This window comes from Centroberyx gerrardi, chromosome 5, assembly GCF_048128805.1.
Source record: "Centroberyx gerrardi isolate f3 chromosome 5, fCenGer3.hap1.cur.20231027, whole genome shotgun sequence".
Classification (NCBI taxonomy): Eukaryota; Metazoa; Chordata; class Actinopteri; order Beryciformes; family Berycidae; genus Centroberyx; species Centroberyx gerrardi.
In genome coordinates this window covers 31,059,220-31,086,123 of record NC_136001.1, presented here as the reverse complement: position 1 = coordinate 31,086,123, position 26,904 = coordinate 31,059,220, and the positions used below count along the sequence as shown (strand labels likewise).

General features: G+C 43.1%; 3 protein-coding genes across 3 annotated transcripts; 1 reads left to right on the top strand and 2 right to left on the bottom strand.

Moving 5' to 3' along the window:
* On the bottom strand, nt 1–14,166 carry p3h1 (prolyl 3-hydroxylase 1). The gene is made up of 15 exons (XM_071911633.2): nt 13,702–14,166; nt 12,127–12,279; nt 11,281–11,470; nt 10,545–10,676; nt 8,727–8,866; nt 7,499–7,588; nt 7,352–7,404; nt 7,113–7,240; nt 6,524–6,651; nt 5,574–5,669; nt 3,450–3,600; nt 2,864–2,981; nt 2,650–2,725; nt 2,361–2,501; nt 1–1,080 (listed from the first exon to the last, which is right to left on the bottom strand). Exons 1-15 carry the CDS (start codon nt 14,161–14,163, stop codon nt 496–498), a joined length of 2,643 nt encoding a protein of 880 aa, XP_071767734.2. The 5' UTR covers nt 14,164–14,166; the 3' UTR covers nt 1–495.
* Nucleotides 14,167–17,402: 3,236 nt separating this feature from the next.
* c5h1orf50 (chromosome 5 C1orf50 homolog) lies at nt 17,403–20,890 on the top strand. The gene is made up of 5 exons (XM_071911631.2): nt 17,403–17,539; nt 18,327–18,442; nt 18,571–18,657; nt 19,095–19,226; nt 20,065–20,890. Exons 1-5 carry the CDS (start codon nt 17,491–17,493, stop codon nt 20,248–20,250), a joined length of 570 nt encoding a protein of 189 aa, XP_071767732.1. The 5' UTR covers nt 17,403–17,490; the 3' UTR covers nt 20,251–20,890.
* A 176-nt stretch (nt 20,891–21,066) lies between these two features.
* On the bottom strand, nt 21,067–25,568 carry ap5b1 (adaptor related protein complex 5 subunit beta 1). Its single transcript, XM_071911630.2, has 3 exons — nt 25,220–25,568; nt 23,552–24,346; nt 21,067–23,076 (listed from the first exon to the last, which is right to left on the bottom strand). Exons 1-3 carry the CDS (start codon nt 25,355–25,357, stop codon nt 21,118–21,120), a joined length of 2,892 nt encoding a protein of 963 aa, XP_071767731.2. The 5' UTR covers nt 25,358–25,568; the 3' UTR covers nt 21,067–21,117.
* Between the last annotated feature and the right edge of the window lie 1,336 nt (nt 25,569–26,904).

The following is a 26,904-nucleotide window of genomic DNA, read 5'->3' as shown; positions in this document are numbered from 1 at the left end:
TTTTATTTCATTGATTCACGCAGTTGATTTGAGATGCATTCCTCATCAGAAAAACAGTAATTCTGCCCCTTTCTCTCTCTCCATCATGGAGGCAACAACAAACACAAAAGAAGAAAAATAAAACAGCAAAAGGGAAATTCTAAAATCTCGAAAACTGAGATGAACACAACACCGTCTCTATGGATATGAAGCTTCGGATGCCCAGTAAAGATGGTTACAGTAACGTTGGCCATTTCAGAAGATTGTCAGCAAAACTAATACTGGAGAAATGATTTGAGCGACATCCGCAACAATACAGCAGTCCCTTGTTATTTCAGTATGGCTTCAAATTTCAACATAATACCGTGGTCCATCATAACCACTTCACTTGAAAGACATTTCATATTTTAATAACACAACTTTACATTTTCACTCAGCACTCCCACAGAGAAAACCTTTCACAAAATACTCCAAACAGTAGAAAAATAGACACCCTGTAGAAGCAGTCTGTTTTCATCACAGCTCCTCCTTGTCTTTCTGAGAGTCCGAGGCCGATGCGGCGTCGGCCTTAGGGTCCTTGGAGTCCTTTTTGGCAGCGGCCTTCACTGTCTTTTTCGCAGCCGGTTTCGCCTCCTTTTTGTCCGCCTGCTTGCTTTTCGTTTTGACCGTCTGTTTGCCGTCCGTTTTCGCGGCAGGTTTCGATTTGACTGATTTGGCCTTCGCTTGCTCTCCGGCTTTGGCCTTCGCTTTAGGGGCAGGTTTAGCTTTTGCGTTTGTTGATTTGGTGACCGGTTTTCCCTCCGCTTTGTCCTTCGGCGTGTCGGCTGGTTTTCCCGCAGGCGTGTCGGCTTTCCCGTCCAGCTTCTCCTCTTTTGCCGGTTTGTCGTCCGGTTTGCTGTCCGCCGGCTGCTGGACGGTGGCGGCGGGTGTTTCCGGCTGCTGGACGGCGGCGGCGGGTGTTTCCGGCTGCTGGACGGCGGCGGCGGGTGCTTCTGGCGCGGCGGGCTGGGGCTCTGAGGGGGCCTTCGCCTCCGTTTTGCTGAACTCCTCATCCACGGGGGTTGCAAACATCTTCAACATCTCCTGAGCTTGGATCCTCTCCTAGAGAACAAAAGCAAACATTTGGGAAAAACAGAATGCAAAATAAACCGATTAAGGATCAAAATGCCAGGACCAGGGAGAGACAAAAGCCCTATTCGAACTGGATTAGTTTTACTGAGGGAGGCTTTTACACGATTCCAGAAGAACATTTATACCGGATAAAAGTTATGATCCACACTTCTGCTTATATGCACATGCTGGTCGATCAAACAAGCATTATTTTACTATTACCAACAAGGATTTTCCTTTGCAGGAACAAATGCTCCATTGTCTGTGACACTAGACTTGGGCCAGCTACCTACTTACCAAACGCTGCCAAAGACGGGATGAATCTCATAAAGTTGCGAGAGTTCAATCTCCAAAGGGATTGCATTTATTTTTATTCCTTTTTTGTATGGGTCTACACAGTGTGTTGCTGGTACGTTACGGCCAGGTAAATTTGAACTGGATTGCTACGTTCAGATGACCTTTGAGTTTGCTGCAAAACAGTAGGTACATTGCTTTTTATACTATCTGGTAGGAATGGGACGATCTGTTTATTTCACGATGCGATTCGATACGTGATATGATATGAGGTTCACGATTCAATACAACCACGATACAATGTGATAAATAAAAGTTCAATGATAGCAAAGGGTCTGACTGTGCAGAATTATGTCTTTTTTTGAGCCACAAATCTTTCTAGCGATGGCATTGGCTTGCTAGAATGTAAACAACAATTTAAAAATGTCATTACAAAGTGCAAATAATATAATTTGGATGCAGAGCTTGTGAAACTGTGATGGTCAAGCCGTCTCATTTGTGATTACTACAGCCGAATAAAATGAAGCTAATATTTAGATTCATTTTTCTGCCCCATGATTGTCATATTTTTGTATTGCGATATATTGAATTTCGATATATTGTCCCATCCCTACTTTCTAGACTTATAAATATTACGCCGTTGCTGTTGGTAATCATACTATAAAGCAAGGAATCTCTGTCTGTGTGTGTGTGTGTGTGTGTGTGTGTGTCCATCGCATATCTTGAGAACCGTTCGTCCGATCGACTTCACACTTGGCGGGTGTATTGCTGGGGACCCAAGGAAGTGCAGTGTCGGATTTGGTGCAATTTGGACACGCGACACGTTCAATATTAATAAACTTTGAATAAACAAGCGAACAGCGCTCTGTGCAGCAGCGGGGCGAACGGGCACTGCACTAGTAATTCAAATTACAGGACCTGCCCCAGTTGTACTAATCCAGGTGGAATAGGGCTTAGTTTAGACAGTTGTACAGTACCTTCTCCTCGTGAGCGGGGTCCAGGGTGAACCACAGGGCGACAGCACACCTCTGGCCCTTGGTGACGGCTCGCACGCCGTGGGGGTTCTCCTTCCCCGAGCCGAACCCGACCACGCGACCGCACCGAGGACGCAACTCGGCCTGGACAAGACAGAAACAGCATCGAAAATATAGAACATGCGACGTGAGGAAAAAAGCACCGGGATTTGAAATTTACAACAGTTTTTGTTCACGTGTAAAAAAAAAAAAAAAAAAAAAAAGACTAGGCCAATAATATTTGAATATTCACCGTGACTGTTTTAGCATCCAACTCAGTGAAAATGAAATCTCCTCCTTCAAAGTCATCGTTTAGATAAAGGATGGCACTGGAAGGGAGAGAAAAAGCGGTAATCAGGTTAATCGTTCCCTATATAAGGATGTCATCTTCACTAAGGATAATGATAGGCCAATGCTCGAGGACACTAGACGTATATATGTGTGTGTGTGTGTGTGTGTGTGCTCACCTGTAGTCTCTGTGTGTGTATGCGGGAGGTTCCTTGATGCACTCGTTGAGCTCGGACACCAGCAGGCAGTTGTCCACATGAACCGCGTGGCTCAGGTCCTCGCGCTCCTTTTGCTTTTCTGCATAACAGACAGTACAGAGAGAGGTTGAACATCTAAGGCATTTTAAGCGCTTTGACAGCAAAAAGTTGTCCCCAACGTATGATGCAGGATCCCTCTGGGCCAATCGGTAATGAATATGTCACCTTGTTTTGACTTGTAATTGTAGCGCCCCCCCCCTTGGGCCAGTGTGTGTCATTTTAAAAACGCTGGAACACAGCGGTGAGATGCATCATTCCTTCAAGTTTCATCAAAATCCGATCAGCGGTGTCCGAGGTGTCGCGTGTGACGGGTGAACGAACAAGCAGAAGAGGCGATGCCAATGTCATCACGGGGAACAAAAACTGGAGTATTCCGTTTTGAATACGCAGCAGTATTTAAGAGAAGGGTAAATAAGTGCTATATATATATATAGATTCAAAAAATGTCCTCTTCCTCAAGGACAGCACTGACCCCCGGGAGCCAGCGTACTGTGACTGCCTGACTTACCGTCGATGGCGGAGCGACAGACCAGGTGGGAGTAGGAGAAGTAGAGCGGAGTGTCCAGACGGAAGTACGACTCCAGAACCTTCCTCACCTTCTCGCTGAGGTCGAAGAACAGGCGGGCGCTCTTCAGCGGGACCTTCCCCTCCTGTCCGAGCTGTGGGACACGGCAGCACACTTCAGACCAATCATTTTTGGACTGCATTTTCCAATAGCTGATATTTACTATCTTTAAATTTGAGCATTGTCACGGCAAAAAATTCAGTGTTCAGTGTTTCCCCCCCATCGTATCGGCCCCATGTGTATTGGTCTAACCCCAGCAGATGCAAAATTCATCACTATAAAGACATAATGTGGCAGGGAGGCCTAGCGGTTAGAGAGACCATCTTGTAATCAGAAGGTCATAGATCACACATTATAAATTGCAATGAATAAAAGCATCAGAGGTCTGGGCTGGGACTGGTTTTTAGATCATATTTGAATTTTAGAGAAATACAATAACTTTTTGGCAAAATAAGACTCTTCGACTCTTAAAGTCGAGATGAAATGAAAAATGCCTTTTTAACCCTTTTAGATCACATCCCCGGTCATATTGTGCACCTATTTAACAATATATGCCAAAAAAAATACAAAAAAAACAATTTCTTTGTATTCTTATATCAAAATTCAATCATGTTTTCTTCCTGTAAAACAAAATATGCCGTGTGCTTACGTAAGCAGGACTCAACCAATTTCAACCAATAATATCATGACATCCACCCATCAATCAATCTTCAACTTTTAGCGCACAGAGCTAAGATTCATTAGTTAGCTAGCTAGCAACAGCATGGTACGGTGTGTCTTCGGGTGTTATGACACGCCCACTTTTCAACGTTCAAATCAAATTCCTCCCAACGTTATGTCCCGCCTGTCTTTCCTGTTTCACTCGGAAATACGTCGCGATACGGAAGTTAGATACTCTCGAAATGCCGTTTCATCTCGACTTTAAAGGTACCCTATGTAAGATTTTCATCTTAAAGCCACTGTGACTACAATGACTACTTTCTGGTTACAATAATTTTGGTTTCATTTACAACTTTTTCTTTTTCAACTCAAACATATTGGCCCTGATTTGAACCCATAGTGACCCCCCTCTCCACGTCAAGACAGGGCCAAAATTACCCGAGAGAAAACTGAACTTGAGAAAGCAAAAAAATGATTTGTGAATAACTGAAACAAAGTCCGCAAAGAGAAAGATTGACAAAATACTTAAAGCTAGAACATTTTGAAATTCATAAAGACTATTTTTTTAAAAACACAACTTATTTTTGGTTTAACATTTTTTTTTATTTATGTATTTGGTCAACAGTATTTTTACTTAACTTAATGTTTTACAGGTTTAGAACTGATTGTTTTGCTCTCAACTCATAATTATTCTGTTCATCATGGTTTTGGTTCTTGATTTTAACTTACAATGACTACTTTTTGGTTACAATAATTTTTGTTTCATTTACAACTTTTCTTTTTCAGCTCAAACATATTGGCCCTGATTTGAAGCCATACCACTGTAGGCAGGTTTTATGGGTTGACATTGTGTTTGAATTCAGCAAAAGTAATCCCCATGTTGGGTGAACAAAAACGAGTCAGATAATATGTCAGCATCTCGACAATATCGACAGCGTCATCACTCTGCTATTTTCCTTTCAAAGTCAATTTTGAGGCTTGGGTGTCTGACCAATTGAGGCAAACTCTGGAGCGGTTGTCAATCAGTTGTGCACCAATTGCTACTGGCTAGTGGGTAGTGGAGGGAGGGAGAGGGGCGCTAAGTGCATTGGTCTTCCTTCATTACGTATGTAGGTTAGCTACATTATAAAAGGATGGTAGAGGAAGGTAAGTAGGCAAAGGATATATTATCATTTATGCACTTATAGGTCCTGTTATACTAAGATCAGTTGTCCACAGATCCAGTTTGGATCTACATTCCTTATTCATCTTTGCGTATAGGATGCCTTCAAGATGATGCCACAACTGAAAGTTTATCAAAGAGTGTGTTTATTCCTTTTATCCATCTATTAGAACCAAATGCTGCTGTCTGGGGAAACCATATTGATCCTGTATAGGCTGTAGGTTAGAGTCAGTGGGACTACAGACCTTTACAGCCTTCAGGACAGTGACTCCCTGGAACATCTCACTGGGGGAGTGGGGGGAGGGGCTCCCCCTGTAGCCATCGCCTTTCAGAGCCGCCGCCTGGGAAATATGCACAACATCAACACACTAACACGATGGGCTGAGAGACACAATGGAAAACACAGACATGCATGAAAAAAACACGCATCAGGTGGTTTCATTCAATACATTTTGGGAAAGAAATTTGCACATTCATTGCTTATGATTTGATGTCATGTGAAAACCTAACTCCAATTTTTCATGTTTTAACTTAATATGTTCCTCTAAGTGTTGATAAAATTCTGTGACCCTTCAGCTTATGAGACTCTTTCAAATCTCATTGGATAATGTTGATAAGGAAAAGTAATCATGGCTACCAACTTCAATAACATTACATAAGGAGTGTAACTTATAATTTTTGCATATTGTTACATATTGATATATATATATTTTTTAATTGTGATTGTTAAAAATCTCATTCTGGGAAATGAAAACTCTTAACAAAAGGCACAAGTGAATAGTACAAAAAAAGTCTTTCATCCTATCAGAATGATGTTGAATATGGACACACAAACAATATTTGTATTATGACTTATTAATTATTAACATATTCAAATTAGCTAATATCTTCTAAAAATGTGTGAATCATCATCAGAATACCTTTTGTTTAAAAAAAAGCATTTTGCATACAGGGGATATGTAATTTTGAGAGCTGTTAAAAGTTTAGTTTAGCTCATTTTGTTCTTGGTGTACTTGAGATAGCTGATATAAAATTGTATTAATGAACTATTTATAGTTGATTTTGATGATTGTTTTGAATATTTTATGAAACGAAAGTAGTTATAGTAGCAAAATATTATCAAAGCTCAAAACTGACCAACCCAACTGAGTCCTAATAAGACGCCAGCAGCTTCCTCTTTGGTCAGAAAACTCACATTGGAGAGGCGATGAAGCTCCCTGCACTCGTCCTCGCTGATCACTCCATCCAGCAGCACCCGCTGGGACCCGTTCAGCTGGCTGGACGCCATGGCCACCGTGATGCCATCATACAGCACAGGACCGCCTGCCATGTGGAGGTGGAGGTGGGTTACGGTGGGCTTCGATATATCGAAATTCAATATATCTCAATACAAAAATGTGACAATACGTATCGTGGGGCAGAAAAATGAATGGTGATATTAGCTCCATTTTATTCTGCTGCAGTAATCACAAATGAGATGGTTTGACCATCACAGTTTCACAAGCTCTCCATCCAAATTATATTATTTGCACTTTGTAATGACATTTTTAAATTATTATTTACATTCCAGCAAGCCAATGTCATCGCTAGAAAGATTTGTGGCTCAGAAATAAACATAATTCTGCACAGTCAGACTTCTCAGACACCGTTGTCACTGAACTGTTATTTATTACATCGTATTGTGGTTGTATTGAATTGTGAACCCCACATCTCATATTGTATCGTATTGTGAGACAAGACATCCCATCCCTTCTATCTGGTTAAATAGTAGGGGAAATGCTCACCGTCCTGCTGGCCTATTAGCTTGTTCAGGTCTGGTGAATCCTTATTCTTCTCCTCCACCAGGGTTTCAATCTCCTTCATGAGGTTCCCTATCTCCTCTGTGATCCTCGCTGCAGTCTCCCTGTCCGCCCTGAGAGACAGAGGCACGTAGGAACAAAGAATGACAGATCGCTTTAATGATACCATTTGCACTTGCGCTGCACTATGCGAACGTGCGTGTAGCGGGGTTTTGAAATCTTACTTCTGCTTCTCTCTCAGTTTCTGAGGCATGACTTCTGCAGGAGTCCATGTGTCCTGAATAGAAAATAACAGTGAAGTCAAATCCAACCTTATTTTACAGCACGGCGTGAGCAAAAAGTGTTTGACGGAAGAGTAACAGATAACCTACTGGATCGACAAAGGTGATTCCAAAGATTTCATATCCATAGTAGAGCAGCTCTTTTTCCAGTAAGGACTGTTGGATGTGCTGTTTTACCACCTGCAGACACACACAGAGACAGAGGGAAAGTGTGATTGTTTATATTGAGTTTATATTGAGGCATCGGTTTATATCGGCAGTGCAAAACAGCATGTAGTCATGCAGACACCATGTAGTCAGGGCAAAATCTGATTAAAGCAAAAACTGTTTTGTTTCATGACAGTGGTGCAAAAAATGTGCAAAGTGCAAAAAAGCCAGACTATGTATTTTGTACTCTAACATTAATTGTATCTCATTATCTTATGGAAATGGAAATGTAATATTTATATCTAATTTTGTACGGTAGAATTATATTTGCTATTGCCTATTATTGTTAATAAAATAGTGTCAATCCTAATATCCTGGTGTGCGCTGGAATATTGATTTTTTTGGTTTACTGCAAAAAAGCTATGTTAAAGGGGAATTAAGTCATGAAAGTACTAAGTATGAAATTTATCAACCTCTATTGGCGACCAGTAGGAATTGCAACAACATTAACAGAACCAGGCATCGTATTCTGTAACTGATACCAACAATAAAGTCACAACAGAGACAATTAAGCTAGCTAATTAGAGCAGAGATCCACCAGAAAAGTCTAGGGAAGAGGCAACATATCATAATGCATAACGTTGCTTTGTCATTTGCTTTTTTGGCTTGAAACAAAATGTGTTGCGATGTCGGCTGCTCGCATGTAGTGTCGTCCTCCATCGCTGAGCAGTTGAAAATGTAAGTAGGCAGGGTGTTTTTATTCCACAACACAGTACAGACCAGAAAGTGATTTTTAAAAGCCAGAAATCTCTGCACCGGGTGAACTAATTAGTGATTCACTGGTATTGATCAACAACCCCATCAACTCCCTGCAGATATATTATGGTGATTTTCTGCTATGAGGCAGTAAAAAAATCTCACTTATTGCCCCTTTAAAAAGCAGCAAACTTCTGCAGGAGTAGATTGCTGCTTTTTGATGCCATTTCTTTGCTCTTGAGTACATTTTAAGCAATTATTGAGGCTATTTTCCCCTGACTACATTTTTTGCATGCTGCTTTACAGCTAATCTCAAGGAGTTGGGGTCACACAGTCTTAAATATTAATGCACTCGCGGTCCTGTAAGGTGCTTTGGATAAACACCGCTACCAAATAGGGAAACAGTGAGACCTACCTGTCTGGCTGATATGGTCTCTGCCTTGTCCTCCCCCAGCATGACAGAGTAATAAGCCAGGTTCTGGTTCATCACCTCGTCCGCCGGGTGGAACAGCAGGAAGGTCTTAGCGCACTCTATGGCCTGCTCAAACTTCGCACCTGGAGCCAGGAAAACAGCAGACAAACACAAAAAAAGAGGGTTAGGGTTAGAGAACTTATATGAGACACAGATGTAAATATTGGAACATCTGACATAATGGATGGTACACTCTTTTTTAGTAATACAAATGGATAGAGAGGATGGAGATGATGGGTTTTGGAAGTGTGAAGGGACGTGTTAGATGGTCCTTGGTCTTCAGGCAAAATGTTTTAAAGGTCATGGCTACTTGAAAAGAACATATTAAAAACACCTCCAATGTGTCCCAGACTGCTGGGGCCGTAATCGCGGAGCAGCGCACCAAACTGCATGAAGAGCAAGATGGTGGACAGGGGAAGGTCCATTTTAAATGTTCGGCAATTACCGGAAAATGATGCAAAGTATATGCAACACTGAAACAAAACTCTGGTAAAATACAGGATATAGACACTGGCAAATATAATACCAAAACTTGTCATCAAGTAGTTTGGAGTGCTCGGAGTTGTTTCTGTTCTTTTGAAATAAAGCCTTTTTAAATGTTTTCCTGAAGAGCGCCTTGGAACTTTTGTGTTTTACTCTTTTTAGTTCTGATAACTCTTTTGATGAGATTGATAACGACTATAACCTCACGCTCACTTCTGAATTATTCACTGACTGCATACATTTTTGTATCCATTTACGATGAGACTCAAGCACACTTACAGCGCTAACACAAGAGGCACTACAGATGGCAGACAGATCCTCCACTGCCCAAAGCACATTCTCTATTAAAGACTTTCAAACGTTAAAGAATTAATGGCTTTACCACTTTCCACTCCACAACTAAAACTTGGCTAAATCAAATGCTGGAAGAACTAAATGCATCCGTACTGCACTTCAATCCTGTCACGCTCAAATTTTCCCTTTTTGTATTTTATACTTATTTTAAAATGTAATAATGTGTTACACTAGTGTTTAGATGTCAGTCAGTGCCCATTAATGGCCTGGCATTGAACATTTTCTGTAGTTACACATGTATAGTGCATAAGATACAATCAATGGTCTGTGTGCTTGTACATTAAATCAATAATAGAAAATATATTCTATGTTGGTGGTGACGGCTTGTTGTGACAATGATGATGATGATGATGATGATGATAATGGTGATCATAATTTGGGTTTGACTGATATGGGTTTTTGAAGGCTGATACTGATATTTTTGTATGCCGATAGCTGATATTTTGTGGAAATTCCAAAAAATACAAGAAATTTTATTCTTGGCATGGTGGAAACAGGATTTAAAACTCCATTAAAACCTACATTATCCATTATAACCCTAATTCAATACTTTTAGGTGGTTAGGAGCTCCTTAATAAGAGAAAATATAGAAAATACATTTTATTTCAGGTTTTACAGACTGTTTTTATGTTGCTGTGGTCAGGGAGGAACCTTCCTCATATCGGCGGTGGACCACATGACTGGCCGATAACTTAATAAAAGGCTAATATCGGCCCAATATATCGGTCTAACCCTAATCATAAGAAGTGGACCTGTGAAGCTCAGTGGATTAGGGGCTTTGATTCCCACTCATTCTGAAAGTGTATGCACTCCCGGTACAGTAAGGCGATAAAAGTGTCCACCAAATGGCATAAACGATACACTGTATATGACGATGACGATGATGATGATGATGATGATGGTGTCGGCACATGTGAGACTCACTGTTGTAGTAGGAGAACTGCAGGTAGTTGAAGTGTGCGGGGAGGAAGTCCTCGAAGGGCTTGTCTTTACCCGTGCTCGAGGCCAACTCTACAGAGCAGCGCTGCTTACAGTTCAGTACCTGTATGTAGTGGTCTGACACACACACACACACACACACACACATTAACACAAGGGAGAGGGGTCAGCGCACTGTAGTACAACAAGACTTCTTTTCTAGGAGTGAGATCTTGCTCTTGCTCCATGCATGTGTCATACTTATTTCTAGGCTTGCGCCGATATTCGATAATATTGAATATCGAACGGAAATATCATGATATTTTCCCGCATTATCTGATATCACCCCCCCCACCCCACCATGTGTTACTTAGATCACATTTGTGCAAACTTTTAAACTTATAAACCTATAATCTAGTGATAGGATAGTAAAAAAAAAAATAATAATAATCATAGTGGTAGTGAAAAATGGGTCATTTTATTTCATATGGGTTTCATATGAGCAAATGACACCAAATGGCTGTTCTTTCCTCCAATGCTTGAATAGTAAGATCACATTTGATGTAATTTAGAAGAAAAACAAAATGGCGATAATATCGTATATCGCAATATTTTGGCGGGACAGCATCGCGATATTCCATTTTGGATATCGCCCAAGCCTACTCATTTCTAATCCAACTACCTCCTTAGACCATATGCTAATACTTTTGTCTCATATCATACTAGATGTGCCGTCTCTCACCTGTCATGGACTGGAACAGGTCGGCGCTGTACTCCATGTAGTTGTACCCGTCGTAGTCGTAGGCTCCCTCGCACAGCACTCTGCACTCCTGATCGGCAGTGAAGTACTCGTCTACGGCCGCTTCGAAGTGTCCGGCGGCCAGGCCGAAGGAGTCGTCGCTGTAGTAGCGCTTCCCCAGCAGGAACTCCGCCTGGGGAGGGAGCAGGTGGGTGTGAAACGAGCTGCCATACAGTCTCCTCTACCTGAGGTTGTGTATTAACGACCAGTGCTGTGTGATATAGAAGACTTCCAGTTCAAATCCTCCTGTTTGACATAGCGTCCGCTCTCCCGCCCATCGTTCATGTCGCTCTCTGTATGTATTCTCAGTGTTCATTTTGTCATTGAAAGCCGAAACTAAAAATATTCCTCAAGAAACATTCGATAAGACTGGATGGAAGCTATAGACACCGTCAAATTTGGCATTTCTGTCGATGAAAAAGGACAAGACTAGAGTTCAAAAATGAATCATAAAAAAAAAATAAATGGACAATAAATTGAATCAAGCTTTGTTTTACATGAAATTGTATGTTTTGCCTCGAGAAAGAGAGAATAAATGCTTATTCTCCACCTTGCATCCTGCCAATGGAGACAAAAACTATACTAAAATATCCATAGATTTTGCAAAACCAAAAACACAAAATGACTAAAATGTGACAAAATCTAACAAACATTTTAGTCAAAAAGTCTTGTCAAAAGACTAAACTGCAATCTAAAATCCAAAATGAATACTATCTAAAAGACTGTCTAAAAAATGCCATAAAAATGATCTGAAAAGGAGTGCGTTCAGGAGTTTGTTCTCCGTCTCACCATATGTGGCCGGGCCTCCAGGTCTTTGAAGTCCTCCTCGTGTACTCCTGCCATCATCCTGTAGTAGTCCAGGTTCTGTCTCATCTCCATGTGGTCCGGGTTGGCCAGGAAGAAGGTGTTGGCAGCCGCCACCGCCTTGTCCAGCTTATTGATCTGCCGGGAACACAGAGGCGGTTAGTTCCTGCTCTCTGCTAATCGGTGACATCAGCTGCTGTAGGTGTAGTGCTTCCCCACCTCTAGGCCAATAAACATGATTGAAGGGATCGAGTTGCCGTCCTGAATCTTTTTATCCCCTTTGCTGTCAGCCTTAGTTCCTGGACTGAGCACTTCAGCAGTCCTTTTGAAAATACATTCACTGTATACCTGAAGCCCCAGCACCTTACTACAAACATTAAAGGGGCATTAGGTGATCTATGACTTTCATCGACCTCTACTGGTGACCAGTATGAATTGCAACCTTGATAGAACTTCTCTCCTACACAGGTCTCTGCCCCCCTCGTCCCTCACGTCCCCTTGAGCTATGTCAGCCTGTAATTAACACAGACAATAAAGTCACATTTTCACAATAGAGACACGTAAGCTAGCTAAATAGATCAGAGATCCAACAGAAGCATCTAGTGAAGAGGAGTTTTCGTTCGTTTCAAAGTGAGTGAGTTTCAAAAGCCTGAAATCTCAGCACCTGGCTAAGTAATCATGGAGTCACTGGTATTGATCATCAACCCTATCAGCCTCCTGCAGATATGTTATGGTCATTTTGTGCTATGGGACAGTGGAAATCTTACTGTTTGCCTCTTTAAGTATGATAAAGCTACTATAAACTCAATATAGGAGTATTATAGTGACTTTGCATTAGGGGTGATGCAAGTCCGCACTTCCAAGAGCGCAATGCAACGTCAACAGTTGAGTTGATGCAACAACAATGTAAGCCATATGCCACAGATGTCTGTTACCAGATCTTAATCCCAATAGAAAGTTAGTGTAAAAGTCTGGACCAGCTCTCATACCATTGCTGCTTTCAAGTGCTGTCGGAAATGTCATACTTAGAAGAGCTCTGTGCTGTTTAAAATGAAACATCAGCCTCGTAAAAGCTGCTTTTGTTCCAGGTCTTTTTTCAAAAAGGCACGCTCGACAAAATCATATGTACTACTCTGATACTAGGAAGTTTTAGCTTATAAGGAGCACTTGAATGCAGCATTAGGCCTTTTAACTGCTGGATCCCAAGGAGCTGCGTCTAACGTCAGACTGCACACAGCCTGACTCCACCTTAAGACGTGGCATGAGTGTCTTGGTTTTGGGGGGTTGGGGCATTTACAGTAGCTATCCACAGCTTCACTTTGAGAATGGAGTAAAAGTTTGAATGAGATTGAATGGTTTTCTAGTGCTGGGCCTGTGTGTTTATCCTGCAACAACACAGGAAAACAACACTGGGAAAAAGAAAATATGATTTGTGCGATGTGTGAAAGTCAAGCATCTTACAGTTATTACATTTACAGTAGATGTGTTATTGCAGTGAGGGTTGATAGCTTATTTGCTGCCTCCAATCTGCCACTATCCAAACACATTTCCATACAATACCTTAAAATAGGCGACTTGCAAATAGTTATACGGACTCCTCTTTCTGAACTCCAGCTCCACTTCTGCACCGACTAGATGCAGAGTCGGGGGACCGAGCTTCTCGCTCTCGCAGGACTTCACGCAGTCCGCCCGTTTCAGGATTTTCTGGAAGAAGCCCAGGTCCTCCACGGCCCCGGCGCCCGGGATGGGAACACCCAGGCCGGCCAGAGGCTCGCCGAAAGCGGTCTGGTTGGCGCAGCTGATCCGGCAGTGCGCCTTCACCCGGCGGACCGTCGCCTTGTTCCTCAGCGCCTTCTCCATGTTCAGGATGACCGACATCCAGTCCCCCTTGTAGTAGGCTTCCACCGCCGTGTCGAATAGGAAATCATACGGCTCCAAAACGACGTGACTGCTGAGGCTGATGTCGGACGTGCACAGTGGAATAATAAGGCACAAAAACACAAGGGCATAGCGGCGCTCCATTCTGCTAAAAAATGTGTGTGTGTGTGGTGGGAGGGTGGAGGGGGGGGGGGAGGCTCTGCAACGGGACAGCAGCCTGGGAAGGAAGAAGCCGGTAGTGAGGAGAGGTGAAACTTCTTTATCCGGGGGTAGCAAACTTTTGTCTGGAGGTGGGGTTTACAAGTTAGAGTCCCCGGTGCAGCCCCTCCACCCACCCCACCCCCTTTTTACTTCTGCCGCTGTGTGCCAATAGGGACTTACAGTGTGTCTGAGGTTTGCAATAGGAGTCTATAGTGACCTTATTGTAGGCTACTTGATGATGTTTATCTCCTATAGGATCACTGTCATATTTCTACTTTTCTTTGAATGTGATGTGTGTTGGGAATATTCCTATTAGCTATATTTGTATGGTTTCTTTAACAAAAATTACTTTAGGATTATATTGTTATTTTTCATATAAAGGGCTTTCCTTGATTTATATGGTTTAACTAATAGGGCTACTAGGCAACCAGACATAATAAATAACCCTAACTCTAACCACTTAAAACTCGTATCTTTGAGGTGCAGAAAAGGAAAAATCCAGTCCAGCATTGTCATCTGTTATTGTAAAGTGTTTCTTATACTGTGTGGAAAATATAACCAAACAAATCAGTTGGCCTGTAGATTGAAAAACCCTTATAATCGAGATAAAATATTGTAAGAAGTCAGTCATCAAAATAGCCTGCTGTAAATATTATTCAGGATTTTGTGTGAGGTTTCTGGAACTCTACAGGTCCAAAATGGATCATCAATTCAAGATCTTCCATTAATTAAGGACAAAGCCATCAGAGTTGCCTTCCAAAATGAGATGTCACATTTGAAACAGTGACACCTACTGCTAGAAAATGATTGATAGGACACAATTAATTAGTACCTCAAAAGGAGAGTAGATAACATCCTTTAATTTTTTTCTCCAAAATGCAAATATAACATTTTTGAAAAAAACTCTGGCAACAATGAGAGTAGGCCTGAGTCGTGTCTTATAATGGCTTACTGCCCTGTTTCCTGGTCATCTTTTATCCAGGTAAAAATGTGATTTGTGTTGCACATCATCATCATCATCATCATCATCATCATCATCATCACTATAGCTAGTTATTTGCTTACGGAGTGTAGGCTGCACTCTTCCCAGTAGACCTCACATTAAAAGAAAAGTTAATCACAATGTAGCCTCTTAATTTCCCAATTAAGACAAAATGGGCCACTAAAATATAATATTGGCCATTAAAAATAGAGCATTTAGATTTTTGTCTTTATATTTATATTAGAACAGCTGTAAAGCGGAGTGATACACACAGTAAAATGTCCCACTGCTGTTATACTGCATATCAGCACTCATGGAATGCCTCCTGTCCAATCAAATTACTCGACCAGAACTAACTGTTGTATAATACTATATAATATTAGCCTTGTTGACTGAGCTTGAAATGTAGGCATCTCTCTCTCACTCTTTCACTTTCTCTCAGCTGAAGAAAAGATGAGTCTGGGACAAAGACTCGAGCTCTGGCGGTGGAAGTTTTTTACGATCATGCTTAGGTTTGATCAGCTGATCATAGGAAAATATGATACACCAGCTCATTATTGGGTAGATAATGACCAATTTCCTTTATTTTTGTTTAAAAGAATATAGCTTCAAGCCTCAATTAAGCAAAAGTCCTTGTTCATTTCATTTATATAGCACTTTTCAAAACAAGGTTACTAAGTGCTTAACACAGTAAAATAGAATAATACAAATAAAAGATAGCAATGCCAATAGCAAAACCAACATAGGATTCCAACAACAGATTTAGGAGGTCTATAGATAACAATACAAAGGATCTGGAGTTTTCCCTTGATAATAAAACTCTGACATTCAAAAGATGAGAAATCACCCAGATTGACTGATTGAGATTAAAAAATGAGAACTTTGGAGGTGAGGATTCAATTAGAGGAACAGAGTCATCATCACTAAGCCATGTTTCACACAACATAAGGAAGTCAAGGTTGTAGGACATGATTAAATCCAGACATATAAAAGATTTGTTAGTGTTAAGTAAGCCAATTGTTGTTGAATGTTATTAATAACAGAGCTATTATAGCTGCTACAGTGGCCCATTATAGGGTCAGAGTGTGCACCAGCACTGCCCAGACTGCCAGAGCTGTTATGTGATTGGGTGGAATTCTGGGAAGGGCCTTGCTGGGATACATGTCAGGGTAGGTTATTAGCAATAAAATTGATGAAATTTGAAATAAGCTGCTTTGTCCCCTTCTTGTTTGGATTGGAGACCATCCATCTTGGTCCAGAAAGAGTCAATGTGGCTGATGTAGCTGTAACCTGTTGCAGTGCAGAAGTTCTGGAGCCAGTGATGGAGACTGTAAAGTCGACTAAAACGCTCTGGGCTGTATGTCATGCTGGTCCAGACCAAGGAGGTTCTGTATTAACGGGGTGAGCAGCTTGCGTCCAGGTTCAAATTAATGGGCGGCCATGTTTCCGTTCATCCTCCACTTAATATAGAACCTTCTTGGGACAGACACTCACGTTTGCAGACACAAACTAGTTGCGTAAAGTATAATGCCAAAGAGCCATGTAGGAAAGAGCGCCGACCAACTAGAAGCAGCCGCAACGCGTTTGTCACGCAATGCATCATGGGGGAAACCATGTCCTGGGTTTTCTTTGGGGCACTTGCTTGGGAATACTGTTTACGCTTCGAAAAGTACAGAAATCAGCACCCATACGGTTGTTTTTCCTGTTGTTCCCAATAACGTCTGTGTTTTCTGGAATACGCGATAGTTTCAACGCGTGTCGTGCCGTAATTTCGATTAAAAAAGCACTTTTTAATGAGGAATAGGCCAACTCAGAACTCTATTTTTGTACCAACGCCATCTTTGCCAAGACAGTTACGTTATCCCTTTTTGACTTCCAACTGGTGACATCTCTTCTCGTATTTAAATGTTCTGAGACGAGGCTGCCTTGGTGTATCCGACAAGAGAGCCAAGTCAAAAGGAGAATAAAATAGAAAAAAAAAAGTATAAATACACCACCGAAAATATTAATTCCAATGTAAATAAGCATACAAAATCATATGTGTAGATGTTTAAATCCGAAAACATAAATCAAATTGAATAGGTTGAGTTGTTTCAAGATATTTTATACAGGCACAAATAAAACCAACAATTGTAGGCAAAACGGGGAGGAGATTCAGGACCCTCCACGTTTGGTCAAACATTCGCTTATTACAAAACCATAGAGCTGCAAGACAGAGGGATTACATAAAATAAAATCACTCAAGAAAGTAGTTTGTACTGTAATAGTAGCAACTGACAGAGAAGAAAATGGACAGAACTGTTAGCCTTCCCAATCAGCCTGACAAAACCACCACAGGTAACATGAACTTATATTGGGTAACCTGCTCTGCACCTACTCTGCACCTTGCTCTTATCAAACCTGTCCTTCCTGAACAGTTTCAAGATTTTTTTGTATTTTTTTTAAGCTTATTCCACTAAGCCTCGGTAGATTTAAGACTTTGGCTCCATATAGACTAGGGTAAACCTGGCCCTGATACAGGACCCTTTGTGAATATTTCGTCGTATGTCCTGCAGGTCAGGGAAACCAAGCTATCACATTCGTACTGCAGCTACACTGTAAACCACTACAAAACCAGCTGTTCTGTTAAGAAACAACTGGAAAGTAAAATGTATTAATTTGCATTCACCTGCGTAGTTGTTTTTGCCCTGTTTATGCTGTAGTGGAAATGACAATAATTTGTTTTGTTGGAGTCCATATGGTTTGTTGAGTCAGGCTTAACAAGCTAAATGGCCTGAGAGTGCAAGTCTTCTTTTTATTATTTTATAGTTCATTGCATTTACGGTGGAACTTAGTTTTATGAAGTGCATTTTTATTAGTAGTAGTGTGCATGGTATGATCAGCATCTGTTATGGTAATGGTGGTACTAGTAGCAGTAGAAGTTATTTATAACCTAACCCTATAAGTTATACATACTATAACAACAACTACTACTGCTATAACTTATAGCTATAGTAGCAGTAATAATAGTTGTAGTAGAAGTTGTTGCAGTAGTATTAGATGTTCTAGTAGTAGTAGTATTCCTGGTGGACTCAGCTGTGTATGAATGTAATGTGACTCTACCTGTCTGACTGGGTGTTTGCAGTGACCCTGGTGGAGAGCAGCAGCGCCCCCAGTGGGCTGGAGCTGGTCAGCTCCTACCAGACCAACAGAGTCGGAGACCCCATGGATCTGGTCGCCTTGGCAACACAAGTACAGAGGGTACGGACTGAGATTTTTATCTGATTTACCTTCTGTGACTGTCAGGATTGTGCACAGACATATTTCTTGGTGGGGATGAATATAAGCCTGGTCATGGAACATTTATTTTTCTCTGTTGTTTTTTTTAGGGAGATGATTTTGTTAAAGCCAACGCTTCCAACAAGCTGACAGTTATTGCTGACCAGATCAGATACCTACAGCAACAAGCCAGAAAGGTAAGGCCATCAACTGAAGCACCAGTACACATGGGCCGTTGTTAATAAAGTGGTATGGAAATAAATGTCACAATTATACTTGTTTTTTCAATGTAACGTTTATCACCTGATTACACCAGGACACATAAACTGGGCACGTTTGAAGATTCCCAAATCAGATTTTGCTTGCATTGTGATCCAATAAGCCAGACCAGATATCCCAAGGCGGGTGAGCTCATCCGATTTTAATGCGAGCAAAATCCGATTTGGGAATGTTCAGATCTGCCTTGTTTGTGTTTCCTGGCATGATTGGATAACAAGGCTAATTGAAAAGAGAAGCGCCACTGTGGCAATAGATAATTTTACATATTCGCATTCGAGTATGTCAGACATCAAATGAAAAGATATGCTTACAGTCTGTTGCGTACATTTGCACTGTTCTCTCTCACTCTTTCCAGGTTTTGGAAGATGCCAAAAAGGATGCCGACCTCCACCATGCTGCCTGTAACATTGTGAAAAAACCAGGGACCATGTATTACCTTTACCAGCGACCGTCCGGACAGAAATACTTCTCTATCATCTCCCCTAAGGTTGGCATTGTACTGAACAACTTGGTTTGAATGCGTTGAGTGTACATTGAACAAGTCCAGTGAAATGATGCTAGAGCATTCAGCTGTTTTATAAGTTTTATCATCTTGTACGGACAGGAAATGTTACAAAATGATAGTAGTGTCTGTATACAGTATCTGTTGCACACCTGCTGCTATTACTTAACATTTCCCTCGGGGAGAGTCCCAAGTAGACGACACGAGAAAAACAGGCTAACCTAACACCTACAAGCACATAATGTTTACATAATGCTACGAGCTGAGGGAGTTGGGTGTTCAAAGTCTACATGTAACCCTGGGGGAAGTGATAGTGACCAGAGGCGGTTCAGGTTGGATTTGACTGGTGTGTGTTATTCCAGACAGGGAAAGTCAGGGAGTTTGATAAATTCTTGAGGGAAATTCAGGGAATGTCGGGGAACTTCCCAAATGGGTTGCCATACAGGAATATACCAGAATATACATGTATTGCATTAGATAGTCGTTTTTTTCAGCTGTTTTTCCCCACAGCAAACCCCAGACTGTTTACCCCTTTAGAACCTTTATGAGCTGAAAAACAACATTAACAAACCAAGAAGCAATTATAATTTAGGTCATGGAAGTGCTCTAACTTAGTAATGAAATTTTGTACATATCCTGGTTGAGAAGTGATGTAAGCACACACACACACACACAGGAGAGAACTGCATGAGTTTGTAAACAGAGAACTAATTCATCTGATTTATAGGAGGGAAACGTTCGGTCTGAAATGACTGAATACCCTAGCATTAAAACATTTTGCTGTATCTGATTTTTCTCTCCCTCCTCCTCCTCTCTTTTGAAGGAATGGGGTCCAAGCTGCCCTCACCCATTTGTCGGTGCGTACAAACTTCAACACGACATGTCCTGGACCCCCATAGAAGAGGTGGAGAAGAGGGACGCAGAGATCGCCATCATGGACAAACTTCTCAGCCAGCAATCCGCCCTGCCACCTTGCACAGAGCCCAACTTCGAGGGCCTCTCCAAGTGAAGGACTGGTGCAACTGGACTGAACTGGGGCAGATTTTTAAAAAGGCCACATGGAGGACGTTAACTCTAGTCTTAATGGATGCTAAGAGTCAGATTTAGCAATTTGAACTGTGAAAAATCCATACATAGCTTGGAGCTGCTGCTATCAAACCATCCTTTACACAGAGGTTCAGTGACTTTCGCACACTGCCTTAAGCCATAATGTATTACTGCAAGTTTGTCTACACACAAGGTAAACTGACAAATATTCAGTTATTTTAGTCAAAACCTAAAGGACATATTTCCAAAATGTCAAAAGATCAAATTGGGGGATTCTGACAGGCATGTGGATGGACATTTCACCAAATGAGGTTTTAAAATGTTTGTTTTAACCACCATATCCAAGACTTTAACAGTCATTGCAGTATCTCACCAATATTCATCATACAGTTGAGGGTCAATGCATTTCCTAGGACCCAAATGCAGTTTTCTGTGCGTTCATCTGACTTTGAATATTGATTTTGTAGAGCATACAGAGGGTAATGCTGTTGAGCCATCTAGTGATCAGTGAGGTCCTGTGCAACTAATAAAGCAACGTATGTATTTTGTCATTTATTTATAGACAGTGACCAAGATGTAGTCAAATGTTTTGACTTTATTTGGAAAATAAATTACAAAATATTTTATTTTTCCACATGAGTTTCTTTTCCAGTCAGGGAAATCAAAGTGCAATAAGTATTTATTTTAAATCAATGTTACATCTGTCTTCAGTAATTTAATTTAAAAGGAGAACTGAACTCATGAAGGCACTGTCAGAAGAAAATACAACGATTTTGTTAAAATTCAGCTATCAGTAAAAACAAGCCAGGAGGATCCATAACGTTCAATGTCAACTGTCAACAATTTCTTGCTGTGAAGACTCGGTGATCGTCAGTAGAAAAGAATTGATGTGAGGCAAAAGCTGCCAGTTATCTGTGGCGATGTTGAACTGCACAGCATCCTCCTCTGACCTGATCTTCAGCAGCATGTGAGACTGCGGTGGGAGGAAGAAAAGCACTTTATACTCTTCGTTATCGGACGGCTCCGATATTAGGTATGGGAGAAAGTGTTTCTCCACCAAGGCGACCAGAGCCGCCTCCTCCAGCTGGCTGCAGAACAGGCTGGTGGCGCAGTCCGCCAGACCCTTCTCCCCGCACTTCCCGGAGCAGATTTCACCCCATAATCCCTCAAACACCCTCAGCTTGCCTTCTGCTCCCGAGGCTGGGGGAGCGGGCAGGGGCACGAAGGCCTGCTGAAAAGCCACGCGGATGTCTGGTAGGACGGTGTGCCAGGAGAGGCCGTCCTGGCTGGTGAAGATGGCGCTGGCGTGGAGGGCGGTGGGGTACGGCCGCCTGGGCTTCAGACTCAGCCTCACCGGCGGCGCCACCCTCTCTCTGAACAGACAGGGAACGCTGATGTCGCCCAGTTCCTCGTAGTGGTTGTCCGTAAGCTCAAAGTGCAGGCGGATGCTGAAGAGCTGATCAAACCGGGAGTCGCAAGCCTCCGTGTGAGTCAGCTGGTAGTTTAAGGTTATTTCCGAGGCAAAGCCAGGGCTGTGAAACTGAGCTCTGTAGGCTTCCAGGGCCGCGCTCTCCTCACCTGGGCAGCTCTCTGTCTGGTCTGGCTTCAGATCGATGTTGCGTTCACTTTCTGTTCCCTGTGGCGGTTCACGATTGTCCAGCTCCACCAGCTTGAATACCGGTCTCTCTGTCCGGTGGATGGCTAGCGCACTAGTCAGCTCCTCGCTCTCGGCCATGATGGAGGACAGCGTGCGCTTCTTGACCTGCCGCCCTCCCTCGGTGGCGCCCTGGGCTAACACCCCGCCCAGCTTCTCCCGGGACAGAGTGGTGAGGAGGGCGTAGTAGAGGCGGGCGTGGTCCTGAATGTCTGTGTCTCCGTAGTGGCAGGTGAGATGCTGCAGGATGTCGGCCAGAGGGATGAGGAGCGAGTCCAGGCTGGGGTGCACCAGCAGCCGCCGACAGACCCCCAGCACGCCGTTCCCGAGGCGCCAGTCGCCGCTCACGCACAGCGAGGACGAGGAGGAGGTGATGACGCTGAACAGGAAGCCGAGGGCGCTCTGCTGGGAGAGTTCCCCTTCCTCCGCCGCTCGAGCCAGGACCTTCAGGTGCCAGCTGAGGTCTTGCAAGGTGAGCTGGGTCAGCGGGGCCTCTGTGACGGCCCTCTGCAGGGCCCCGAGGAGCCCCACGGCCCAGCCCGACTCCCCCAGCCTGTCCTGGGTCCGGTCGGCCAGGTTAATCAGGTGCGGGGCCAGCCGGGTGTGTCGGAGGTAGAGCGCGCACAGCTTCTCTGTCAGGTCGCAGGAGTAGCGCTCCACGTGGCAGAAGTGGAAGAGGAAGAGGAAGGAGGCTCTGAAGAAGGTGACCACCATCTCCCGGCCGCCCCAGTTCTCCACGATGCGCAGCAGGGAGGTGAGGTGGTCGTAGAGGTAGGCCAGCCCTCGGCCTCCCTCTCCCTCCCCTTCCTCCCCCTCCTCCAGGTAGACCAGCGACAGCAGGTTGAGTCGGGCCAGCATGGTGGCGCTGTCGTTGAACACGGTGGGCACTAGGGCCGCCGCCAGCCGAGGAGTGAGCAGCACGGGGAGGGTCTCGTCGCCGTCGCCGCCGCTGATGGGCCGGTTCTCGGGGAAGTGCAGGATGCAGTCCATGTAGAAGAGCTTCTCGGGCGTGCTCAGCAGCGGGTGCTGGGAGAGTCCGACCAGCCGCTTGAGGATGAACGTCTCGTCCTCGGCGCTGAACAGGCTGTCCGTGAACGCAGCCTTCATCAGCAGAGTGGTGTGGAGGAGGCAAACCTGAAATGAGATAAAGAAAGGTTTACTTTCTGAATTTTGCAAGAAGTCAAATATGTATGGGCAAAATTAAAATATATCATTAAACATGTAGTCAAAGCCTGTCATTTGCAGCAGGCTCTAGCCCAAATACATGCAGTTCTCTCGTATTGAGAGAACATCACACCAAACTCAAATTCAGCTTTCAATAAAATCTCAACTTTTGTATCTGTGTTGCTTGAAATTCCGTCGTCTTTTCCACTTTCTGGCACACCACAGGAAAATGTGCTTACTACTACCCCATACCCCAGTTTGCCAATAAACTCTTTATACTGAGGCTGGGTCAACGAGATAATTCGGTGATGTACAAATGTACAAAGTTGCCTTGTGCAGCTTTAACAAGGAGTTAGGCATGACACTCTCTCAATACAAAAGAGAACGCCATGTATCGGGGCTCTGTAGACCCAAGCATTTCTACTTCATCCCATTTGAAACCAACCTCGCTTGTGCCCAATAGTCGCAGCAGCTGAGCTCTGAAAATGGCTGGAGAGAAACCGGGCACCATCACAACCACCTCTATCAGTCCATGTAGCAGTGCAGCTTGACACAGAGGTGTGAGGAGGTAGGACTCCTCTAGGAGGGAGGAGAGGAGGGAGCGCAACTCCTTGCAATCCGGTCCAGTCTGGAGGGTCGGCACTCTACCCATGGGGCCCAGGACGAGGGGAGACGGCAGGGGCGAGTCTTGGTTATTCATGGGGCCGGAGTCTGGGTCTGCTTCCCACACGACCGCCGCATTGCCCCCAAGAAGAGCCTTAAGATCCTCAGCACCAGCTCCTGTTTGCTGGGCGAGCACATACACGGCATTTCTTAATGCCAGAGTATGGAGTCCCGCATAGGCCTGGTGAAGCCTGGAGGTTTCCTGCTGCCTAAGCCCACTCAGGAGCTCCAGGCGCTGGGAGAGAAGGCCCGGGCAGCAGGCCTCCAGCTCCCGTAGGCAGTCACAAGCCGTGGCCCTTAAGGAGCGCTGAGCTCCGTCACCATGGAGATCACTGGTGTCCTGGGCTATCTGAAGGAGGAGGTCCAGGAAGTCTTGAGATGCGCGGGAGCGCGTGCTCAGGCAAGAAGTGCAGAGGAGCACAGAGGTAAGGGCCAGGAGGAGGTGACACTGAAACTGTAAGGACTTGGGAGGACACTGGGCAAACACAGACATGAGCTCCAGCGCTGTCTCCTCACCCACAGAGACGGAGGGGCACAGCAGCGTTGGGTACTCACATAGCGGGGACAGCAGTATGACCTGAGATGGGGAAAAGAAGAGAACCACGGCCCCATCAATAATTACAAAACTAGAAAACAGAGACATTGTGTAGGATTAGGTTAAACAAGACACTAAGACAGGAGGAGAATACTGAAGAAAATATGACAAGTTATTACAAGAATGTTGAGAATAATGTAAAAAATAGATACAGCATCTTCACTGACAGGTTTGGAGAGGAAGTGTGCATCACTAGTTATTCACAGTATCAGGGGTACAGATGGCAGAACACAGAAGTGTGTCCAGGCATGCAAATATGGATTGCAAGTTGTTCACATTATCAGTGCACCTTCTTGGCGTGTATACTTCTATTTCACCCCTATGAGCCTTGTATGGAGAGAACATCACACCAAGTTCCATTCAAAAATCTGGCAATTTAATGTTGACTTGCTTATCGGCAAACGTTCACACGTCGTACAACATCACTGAAGAGATTTTACAAATCATTAGGGACTTTTGGTAATTTCGGCATATAGATAATCCACCAAGCAGCACTTTTTTCAATAAAATATCCATTTATAGAATTAATTTGTAATGCACGCCACCACCCTCCACGGTGTATTTTGATGGAAGAAGATCGAAGAAATAACGGGTGACTCAATTCTAAAAGTTGACGTTTTATTGAAGTAAGTGCTACTTTATATATTGGATTCATTACGATTTGAAGAGTGGCTCATAATGATTCGTAAAAGGTCTTAAGTTCATTTTATATCAGGTGTGTATCTTTGCGATAAGCAAGGCAATAATAAACTGACAGATTTTGGAATAGAGTGTGGCATAACGTTTTCTCCATAGTCCATATGACTGAGAGCCCCACGTTCCGGGGCTATCTTGCTGTATATTAGCTTGTTTTACCTTGACATTATAACTGGCTCTGTCATCTCGGAGCTCTCGTAGCAGCTCGGCGAGGAAACCCTCCGCGGTCGTACAGGAGAGGAAATCGGATGGACTGCGGGAGAAAGCGGCGATCCTCTCGGCCCAATTCACTGCCATTATCGAGAGTCAAACCCTAGACCTCGTCGACGTGCAAAATATCAACTCATTCACGCTTTCAGGTCAAAGTCCTTACCTTAATCGACAGTATAATAGTTTAATATGCTGTGTACCATAATATAAATTCATTGCACACATTAAACTGTTATTGTAACCCGATATACAAGTATTTTGCACATTCACAAGCATTCAGGTACCATCCCAATGACTTCCGTGTTGTGTCATGTGTTGTGTCACGTGCTTCTTACTTTCCTTATTTTAATGATAGCTGGCATCGAGCGCTCAGGCGCATTATCGCCCCCTGCTGCTTTTTTGTAAGTAGGTTTACCCCATTTTACCCACTCTACACAACACACCCTGTATGATTTCTGCTTACCTCTGTTAACTTTCTCTTAGGATACACTGCTCTTTGCTCTTTACAAATCTCCATACACAGTACATCAGAGGTGTCCCACAAACCCATGTCTTTGTCATTCTCTTCTCAGATCAGCACTTGGAATACCGTCATGGGATGGATGGTGAGAATTAACATTACATTAAACTTCAGTGTTTCCCCTGATATATTTTTTCAGGCTTGGTGGTATGCACTGAAAAACTCCTCAACTGATATGGCACACGGACTTGACCTTATTCACACTGCGGCCATTTTGAATACTTAGGGTAGGAAACTCTACCTGGAAGAGCGAGTCTATCCCGCTCTGTCCTACTGCTGTGAACCAAGACACTTAATACAAACATTTATCATTTCACAGATTCGCCACTGAAAAACATATTTGAAATGAATGTAGCTTTAATATATCTAGTTCATTATCGCGAGCTAGCTAGCTAGCTAGTAGCTTACTAACTAGCTAGTAAGCTAACTAACTTCCCCGCTAAATTCAAAAAGTCGTTGTTGTTCTCGAGATCGCTAGCTAATTCGGTAACTGTTAGCTTTATCTGTATTTTGTCCTCATTTATGAGTTTAAGAAATGCTACTTTTATATATGCCAATCTTCCTGGTAGAGGTTCCCGCTCCAAATATTCAAAACGGCCGCGTGAAGTTTATCTGAGCATCATTATCTCAGCATCAGACAGAACATTTCCCTGAATAATTAAATTGATGACCAAAATCTGTGGAACTTCTATGCAAGGTTTGACTGTTTTTCATTGATAGTATTTTGCCCTACAAGGTACATACCACTTAGCATAACAGTTGTTTCCAAAAAATACTATATATTCAAATTCTGCTCCATCACTTGACTGTTGAGCACTTGCAGTAGATGATATTCAGTTAAATCATTAGTCCAAAAGCAGTTTTCTATGACAAAGAGTTTATTTATCTTACTTTTATAGTCATACTGAAACGTGCCATCAGTCAGTAAGCAATGCAAGTGACTTTCATTATTAATGCCACCTACGTCTTTTATGGTTAGATGTTAATTTGCACTCAATCTGACATATGATCCAGTTTCATTAAATTCTATATCTTCATTCATACCCCCCCCCCCCCCACACACACACACACACACACACACACACAGGTTGAGGTATGATCAGCGTGAATTTTG

Coding starts and splice junctions, on each gene's coding strand:
- p3h1 (XM_071911633.2), bottom strand. CDS start 14,163: ATGGAGCGCCGCTATGCCCTTGTGTTTTTGTGCCTTATTATTCCACTG. Junction 6,652..7,112: donor GCTAATAGGCCAGCAGGACG/GTGAGCATTTCC, acceptor TCCACATGGCAG/GCGGTCCTGTGCTGTATGAT. Junction 1,081..2,360: donor ACCCCGCTCACGAGGAGAAG/GTACTGTACAAC, acceptor TTTGTTCTCTAG/GAGAGGATCCAAGCTCAGGA.
- ap5b1 (XM_071911630.2), bottom strand. CDS start 25,357: ATGGCAGTGAATTGGGCCGAGAGGATCGCCGCTTTCTCCCGCAGTCCA. Junction 24,347..25,219: donor GAGCCAGTTATAATGTCAAG/GTAAAACAAGCT, acceptor TCCCCATCTCAG/GTCATACTGCTGTCCCCGCT. Junction 23,077..23,551: donor GACTATTGGGCACAAGCGAG/GTTGGTTTCAAA, acceptor ATCTCATTTCAG/GTTTGCCTCCTCCACACCAC.
- c5h1orf50 (XM_071911631.2), top strand. CDS start 17,491: ATGGACAGAACTGTTAGCCTTCCCAATCAGCCTGACAAAACCACCACA. Junction 18,443..18,570: donor TGGCAACACAAGTACAGAGG/GTACGGACTGAG, acceptor TGTTTTTTTTAG/GGAGATGATTTTGTTAAAGC. Junction 19,227..20,064: donor TCTCTATCATCTCCCCTAAG/GTTGGCATTGTA, acceptor TCTCTTTTGAAG/GAATGGGGTCCAAGCTGCCC.